This window comes from Cariama cristata, unplaced genomic scaffold (genome assembly GCF_000690535.1).
Source record: "Cariama cristata isolate BGI_N322 unplaced genomic scaffold, ASM69053v1 scaffold29554, whole genome shotgun sequence".
Classification (NCBI taxonomy): Eukaryota; Metazoa; Chordata; class Aves; order Cariamiformes; family Cariamidae; genus Cariama; species Cariama cristata.
In genome coordinates this window covers 10499-18829 of record NW_009614116.1, presented here as the reverse complement: position 1 = coordinate 18829, position 8331 = coordinate 10499, and the positions used below count along the sequence as shown (strand labels likewise).

At 44.6% G+C, this 8331-nt stretch overlaps 1 protein-coding gene across 1 annotated transcript in view; it reads right to left on the bottom strand.

Annotated features, from left to right (window-relative positions):
* PDLIM1 (PDZ and LIM domain 1) overlaps window positions 1-7826 on the bottom strand; it is a 32757-nt gene extending 24931 nt beyond the window's left edge. Inside the window, exon 1 of the mRNA XM_009699284.1 lies at window positions 7668-7826. Within this exon, the coding sequence (XP_009697586.1) occupies window positions 7668-7735 (68 nt within the window). The 5' untranslated portion in view covers window positions 7736-7826. The remainder of the gene's footprint in view (window positions 1-7667) is intronic.
* Window positions 7827-8331: the final 505 nt, after the last annotated feature.

Below are 8331 nucleotides of genomic sequence, written 5' to 3'. Positions count from 1 at the left end.
CCAACAGCACCCCCCCCCCCCCCCCCCCCCCGGACCCTGGGCAACTCCTTTTGTCCCACTGCCCCTCACTCAATGTATCTGAGGTGGCACAGCACCTTCGTCTCCAGCGTAGGGGAGGCAGCTATGACCAACTACTGCAGCCAATGGGGTTTTGGGACCAGATTTTTCTCCCTTATTTATTAGCAAGGCAAAAGCACAAGCTTGTTTTCCAGCCTGCTGTCATTTGGATCTGTAACTGGATATAAATGGAAGCAGCAAGGTCACTCTAGGCTTTACTTTCAATCCAGTTTAAAAGTTATCCAAACAGAAAGGTTAAATAGCCCTCGCAGTTGTCCCTCTGAGGCTGGGAGAATAAAGCTTCCCTTTGTTTTCACAACAGCTGCAGCAGAGCCCTTCAGCCACTCTCAACAGCCCATTTATGGCCCCAGCAAAGCCACAAAGAGGAGACAGCTTTGCTCTCACTGGCTTTGCCTAGCAGGGCTTTTAAGGTGCATGCCCCATCCTACCACACTGCCTGTGGAGCCCACCGTCTGCAGGTCATCAGAGGGACTGCTATGGCCCCAGCTCTCAGCGAGGGTTTCCTTGCTCTGCTCCTGGCATCACTGTCTGCACTTTTACCAAAGTGTGGCAGGAGAAAGAAAAATAGCACATAAAAGTTCACCTTATGTTCTGAATAGCTGGGAAGTGTGGGCACTAGGCACAGATGATAGGGTGGATTGTTTAGACCCGTCATGTTTGTATCTTATCTATAGGTGTTCATATCTTATTTATAGGACGCAGGGAACAGGCATCAGAGCAGATAGCTCAAACCCAGCCTCAACAACAGTGCCTTCAGTTCATGGCAGGCTGTTACTGGTAGGACTGTAGTGGCTTTCTCAAGGATTTTCTTCAGACCTGGAAAAGAAAACCCTCAGCCACAAAACTGCCTGCACGCTCCCCTCAGAGGCAGTAGCCCTGCCACGGAGCACGGCCACTCCGGTAGCAAAAGCCAGCAGGCTTCAGCATCCCCATAGGGTCTCACAGTGTCCTGCTTCCATTGATCAGTAGCTATTTTAGAATACGGTTGCTAATGCATACTCTTTCAAACGAGACTCCACCAGAGAGCAAAACTCAAGTAGTGCAGAAAGAGGAGACAAACCCCTGACATTCAAATAAGCCTAGGAACAAGTGCCAGGCAAATTAATTGCAGGCACATGGATATACAAACTTTGTCACATTTACAGTTTACATTTCCATGCTGTTTCCTTACTACAGGAGAGCGGGTAACCAAGACAGGGCAAGGGAGCAAGCCATGCATTTGCTGTTTCATCCAGGCAGAAACTAAGAAATTTCTCTGATGCTAGTTTGGATGGGGAAGAACTGGTAGGAAGTGGAGGAAGGAAACTGCATGCAAGTCAAGGCAGGAATCTGGAGAGGTATTTACAAAATACAACATTTTTTTCAAGAAGCTTGGCTCGAACATGGTATAATATAAACATTAGAAGAGCCTAGATTTTGCTGTCAGTGCTTTCCGTGCAGAGCTGGGCCACAGTTTTGAGGGGAAAATTCAGAGCTGGAAAATGAGAGTCTACTTCTGTGTGCCAGGAACTACGCAAATAAGTTGTGTAAAGGTGAGAGGTATCTTTACATTCCCATTTCAACCTCTGGTTGAAACAACTAAGATACCAAAGTAGCAACTAAACCCATAAAGATAGAGAAGTTCCTTGTGCAACACAAAGTTTGCTAGCTGAAAAATGAGGAAAGATCTAAAGAATTGCTCTTTCAACCCTCCTAGAGTTTTAGACAGACATTTTCATAATGTTTAGAGACTAACCACATGAGCTTTCTGGCTACCAGGAAGGTATCTTTTAATCAGTCTTTTAGATACAACAGCTGCAAAGTACATGCCCTTCGATTTAAACGCAAGCAGTCACTTTTAGCAACCATCCTTTAATGGACATATTCATTTGGCAAGCAAAACTGCACTTGGACTGCAAGGAGCCTATTGCCAATTCAAATAGCAGTGCTAGTCACAACTTCTAGAGACAAGAGGGCCCAAATTAGTTTCTTCACGCATGGTCCTCTGCTTCCTGCATTCAGGTATGCCTTCATACAACCGTAACACAAAAAAGGGCAACTCTGGCCGCGTAGAAGTAGTAACAGAAGTTTATTACAAGCAGTTTCATTACAGAGTTACGAATGATAAAACACACTTGACTGCTCAGGCTCGCACTGTTCTTCCACCAGCAGCTACAGAGTTAACCACTTTTGCCTCGCCAAAGAGGCTGTAAAAACACAACAAATGCCAAGCTTGACTTGCCAAAATTACTTTGAACATGCCAGTTGTTAGTAAAAGCTGCTGGCATGCACCGAGGAGTGCTCAGAGCACCACAACAGCCATGGAGAGGTTGTGGGCTGCCACGGAGAGCCAGGCAATCTGCATGCCCTTATATAGATGCACGGAGAGCATCAGGCTTTTCCCAGGGCCAAGAGAATTATTAGTAAGATGACAGAGGTGGAAAACTCTTCTTGGCAGGGAAGCAAAAAGCAAACCTAAATGAGTCAACAGATTCCACCGACTTCCTAGAACACAAATTCGAGCCTATTGTGGCTTTGTGCAATTAATCTCCACAGCTGAGACGAGAGAACATGTGGAACAAGCAAGACTGCAACTGAACCTACTGAATAAAATGCAGATGACATCACACACGTGCTCTCTTCTTCATAAGCATCTACACATGATCCTTTCTGACAGTGCATGTAACATGTGCTAGTAGCAGATCTGACTTCTCTGATCTTAGCACTTTTCAAAGAACAAATACATAGCTTCACTTTTCAAAAAACAAATACATAGCTTCATTCCTTGGCATCACTTTTAGCAAAGTAACAGACTGTTTTGCAAACCAAAAAGGTGCATTAATACATTATATGCTGGCAGCAGAGCTGCAGAAAAGCAGCTTGAAATTTGAAGAAAAAGGACAGTAGGAGCAGAAGAAGAGATTACATGTTTGCAATCCCTTTTCACAAATATTCTTCTCTTACTACCACCCCCAATCTGCCTCCAGACATCGAGGGACGGGTAGACTCACTGTAGGAACACTACTTTTTTGCTGAAAAGATTCATATAAATACACACTTTACGTCTGAGTTGCTCAGGGCTGCACATGAGCACAGTTCCACCACCTAGCTGGTGGCTAAAGCCACAGGCAAAGAGCCATTTGTTCTAGAAATAAATTTTCACCTGTGCTGCAATGAACATTTGTCTGCTTTTGTATATCTGCAGTTACACATAGCTGTATGTCAAACTCATCATGAGCATCACCATTGACATCAGTGATGCCTACATCTTTTGGCTATTAGGTGAATTTTGCGGTAGGAGAATTTTTACTCCTGAGCCTTCCCCTCTTTGAGTGCTCTTTATCAGAGGAAGTGTCTTTCCCAAAATACACTAAGTTTCTGAAGGAAGTTGATAGCTTTCTCCAGTCTCTTGGACATGTGTTGCTGCTTACCCTCGTTAAAGGAAAATCAGAGGTGCGTGGAAGGGGTGCAGCCTGAGGGGATGCTAAAATGTCAGTGCAACAATGAACACACTCGGGGCAGGGGGAAGGAGGAAAAGAAAAAGAAAAAAAAGAGAGTAGCTCTTCTCAAAGACTCAAAATCCAAAATCATCATAACCATTTTTCCTATGAATGGGAGAGGCTCAGCAATCTCCCTGTGAAGTTTCTCATTTTAGCAATCAGGTGGTTTTGAGTGGACTGAAGCACACTGCCTGCTGTAGGTCAGTCTTTCTGCAGGTACCATACAAAACTATGGTGCTGAGCTTGATTTTACACCACTGAAAACAACAATGGAACCTTTACTTTGGTTTCTTGGAAACTACATTACTAAAAGCACTCTCTACTGAAACAAATAGCAAAATGAACGAACAAACACAGGCTCAGAAAAGAGCGGGGAGCTGCTAGACACACTAAGTTCAGTTCGGTGTATGCGCCAACATTTTTGAACACCCACTTTCAAGGCAGAAAATAGACCTTTCCAACACTGTTCACATGTCAAACAGCAAAGCATCTGGCAGTGCCACTTCGAAAAGCATATTCAGAGAAAGCAATTTGCGTTTTAAATCCTAGGAAATTAACAGATTTGCACCTTTGGGTGAAAAACCAGACCAGGCATGTTTTCTTCAGCTAGTAATTTGATCCATTTTTAACAGTGATATGTGTTAGACTAGATTTCCTGCCTACAATCTGATGTGAAATATTTTTGGACTGTTACCATCATTAAGGAAAATACTGAAACAGGAAACATTGGAATGCTGTTGATATTCACAATCAAGCACACAGTGCAAACAGCATTTCCTTTACCAGAAGTGTTTAAGTCCTTTCAATTCTCTACATTTAGACTTCTCTTAAATAATCATTAGTATAGCCAAACACGAATACATCTTAACCACTTGGCTACTATTAAGAGAGAAGAGAGTTGCATATTTGCAGAACACGCACATATAAGCTTTGTTTTGGTCCACAGAAGAGCGCAAGACGACAAGCATAGTGCAATACTTCCCTAAAACACAGCTCCCAGCCTCCAACTACTTGCAGCATAAGGGCTTTCTGCAGCAGAGATACTGCCATGGTATATAATATCCTTTATAGATTTGTCTTCCATTAATTCACTCAGTCTCCTCTTGAATCCATGTGCACTTTCAGCATTCACAGCATAGCCATAAATGAAGTCTCCACCCTTTGGTGGAACTGAAACAGCTGATGTGAGCTCAGACTCATGTCTAAAGTCCCTCCTGGCACAACCTTGCTGCCACCTCGAATGCAGATCAGAGAGCATTTTGCACAGGTAATCATTTAAATGAGTAATCATTTAAAATTCATCAGATATGAAATTAAAAATCACTAACAATTTATGCTTTCACAAGACATCTCTGATGGTGAGTAGAATAGGACTGAAAGACTTCTTACTCCGGAAAACCTGGCACGGTTGGGCACATCCTCAGCACCAGCTCTGCGTGATGCTCCAGCCCACAGAGCTGCTGCCCTGTCAGACCAGTGGTCCTTGCTAGCATGGCTACTTGGTACAGTACTTGATTCAGCTAGCAAGCTACAAATACAGAGCATGGAGACCAGATCCAACAGTTGGTGATGTTGAAATGCAAACAATATACTTTCCTTTTCATACTTGGCCAACTACTTACAGAGCTACTTCAACAGAGTACTTCCAGCTCTGACCTGATTGTATTGTCAGCCTTCCTCACTAACTATATGGTCAAGCCTTACTGACAGAGTTTGGCCCACCAAGGTTCAGGAAGCCCAAGCCATATCACTTGGCCAGATGGCACTCATTTTCCCAAGTGCCTTTCCACCCTCTCCGCCTCCATAGCAATGCTTTTCCCCTCTTCACAGAGGAGGGCTGACCACCAGCTCCTAGTCTGCTTTCCTCACCCATTTCCTCCACCCTAAGTTGAACAGGAAGATGAAGCATGGGCTCCACCTGTTTTAAAATGCCTTCTCTGCCACCCCTCTAGACCTCCTCCCAAAATCATACCTTTTAAGGTCTTGGCCTTAGACTGCAAAGCAAAGAAGGGCTCCAGCCTCAGCAACAAAGACTACATAGCATTTCTGACCATCGAGTCCAGCTGCATTTGGGACAACACAGTTAGAGTGGCCAGGAGGAGACAGCTGGGTGCTAAGGATAAAATATTCTCAACGGAGTACAACCAGGAGAGACCACACAATGCATACTACTGTCTTTTGGCACTAAAGAGGAGCTTTCTCCTCTTAGAAATCCTCCTGCATATTCCCCAATACAAACACGTCTAGCAGCTATCAAGACTCCAAACAAGTAAGCAGTTCTTCCCTAAGCAGAACTTTAGTCCCAAACACTTAAAGTCCCATAGAATCATCTAAAATGGATTTTACATAGAGCAATGGATACTAATATCAAACACTAAGGTGGGTAAGTTGTCAGATCACGCTTTCACATCCTTGTGGTCTTGACACTCTCCTTGGCCATTTTGTCAGCAGTACTCATTGATCAGTACAGCAGCAGAAGCGTCGAACACACACACATGCTACCTCATTGAAAGAGGGTCTTGAAAAAGAGTTGGGCTGTGCTAACTCAAAGTCCTTGCATGGTTTTACACAGCTGCACATCCAGCTAGAAATACTCTCCCTGGGCAGCTTCCACACCCAAGGCCAATGAAACATGCATTGGGTAGCTATAAAGTTAATGACTTTGTAATTAACATTAACAAAAACATTTTGCAGACTCAATGATCTGTAAGGGTGAGCTTGCCCGCAGGCTGAAAGAGCCCTTGCCTCCCCTCCTCTCTCCCAGTCAGAACCACACAGTGCTGGTTTGCTAAGTCAAGCAGCTGGATATTTCTGAGAAGAAAAGGAGCGCTCCTTTGCAGGAAGATTACAGGCTGCCAAGTTAGAGGCCAGTATGAGAAACTCTGGGGCTAAGAGGCTGCTGCAATGCCCACTACTCATTCACACTGCCTGCACTGTCCTCCGTTCTTCCCTCTGAATTACCTCAGTGAATTGTCAGGCCTTTTTGGCCAAGACCCATCGCTTCTTCCTGAACTGGGACATGCTTGCTGAACTCCTGGCATTGTCCAAGCTATGGTAAAGGACTTCTGTTTATTACAGAAAAGCCCTGAACAACTGGACTATTGTGTCATTTAAGGCATGCTTTTGCACTCCTTCTGAAAGCCCTTCCCTTGCATCTGCCATGAAGCTGAGGGACAATCACTCTGGGAGAAGGCGGCCAAAGGAAAAATTTACTCCAGAGCAACTAGAAATGCCACACGGCATCTATCATCTGACTTCGAGAAGTGCTGGTACCCGTGGCTGCAATTCAAATGAAGAGGAAGGATAAATCCCCAGCACCCTTGAAAAAAAAACAGGCTCCAGTTCTTTTAAGAAGCAATGGGTGAATGTAAAGCAGACCCCTGCCTTTCCAGTCTCCATTTCTTCTCTGTACAAAGATGGCCCAAGAAAAAAGGATGGCTGGGGAAAGGAATAAAGCTGTCCATTACTCTGCAGCTGCGGGAAGGCTGAAGCCAGCCCATGCTCTATACTAGTGACAGAGACGGTGGCTCAGCTGTCACCTTTTCCTTTAGTTTTTCAAGACTCAGAGACTGATGCCTGACAGGCACCTTGGTGCACCCTGGGTCATCACTGTTTAGCACCGTTCATGCTGTTAGATCAAGAGGCTCCAAAATGTACAACCTTTCCGAGTCCGTGCAGGGCAGAAACTAAGCAATTAATAGCTTGGACAACACACAACTGTATACTTTAATCACTACATTAGTGCAACAGGAAGAAAGGTCATCTCTGGTTGTACCTCCTCCGCTATGAGTGAAGTTTTCATGAGACCTGTCTTTGATTTCTTGCTGTCAGGAGCCACAGATTAGGCTGACAGACTCTGCCACAAATTATCAGCCAATTTCTCAGGGGGAAAATTGTTTTCATAAGGTTAAAGTGCAGCAAACACAAGCAGCATTAGGATTAACAGCTGAAATGCAGTTCCGTCTTGCTATCCAGCACCTGGCCAGACAAAGCACTAAGAGGTCAAATTAAACAAACCAGCCAGAGAGCTCTGCTGTCAAACCAAAACATAGCTACTGCCCACTCTGCATCCCTCCCTCTCCCCATCCCCAGCCTCGCTCAGCGACGTACCTGCTGACCGTCAGAGTTAGTTCATCTGTGCAACCCTTGATTTTGTTCTGCGCCTCAAGGTGTGTCATGTTATCTGTGTTCACTCCATCAATGGCTATGATCTGGTCTCCTATACACAAGTTGGCTATTGCAGCTTTGCTACCTGGAGTCACCTAAGAGAAAACAAAAAGAGTGAATGGACTTTCCAGGGAGGAGCTTTCCATAGCAACATTTGAAAAAGAGTTGGAGCACTCAGGGCTTCTCTCACTGGTACCTGGAAGCAAAGCAGTGAAAACTAACGAAAATAATTCTCAGCAGTAATCTATCTGGATCTCTTAGATACTCTTCAGTATTAGTTAGGGGCAGGATTCTGTTTTGGCACCCACAGATAGAAATTTGGGGAGGTGATGGGTAAATAACAAAAATTGTATTTTCACTCAAGGCAATCGGCTTTGTGCTAGAGAGCGAGAACATACAGAAAGCAACTCTGTTCTGCGCTGGACAGAGAAGTGCTCTCCAAAACAGAAGGTGCTGAGGACAGCCAGAAGTTGGAGCCTCTAAGAACAGAGGTGACAGAAAAGAGTAACGGAGTCATTGCAATACAGTCAACACCAGTCACAAACACCTTGTCTGCATCACAACCTCACTTGCTTCCTTCCTTGGAAGAAAGGTTTGGGCTCAAGAT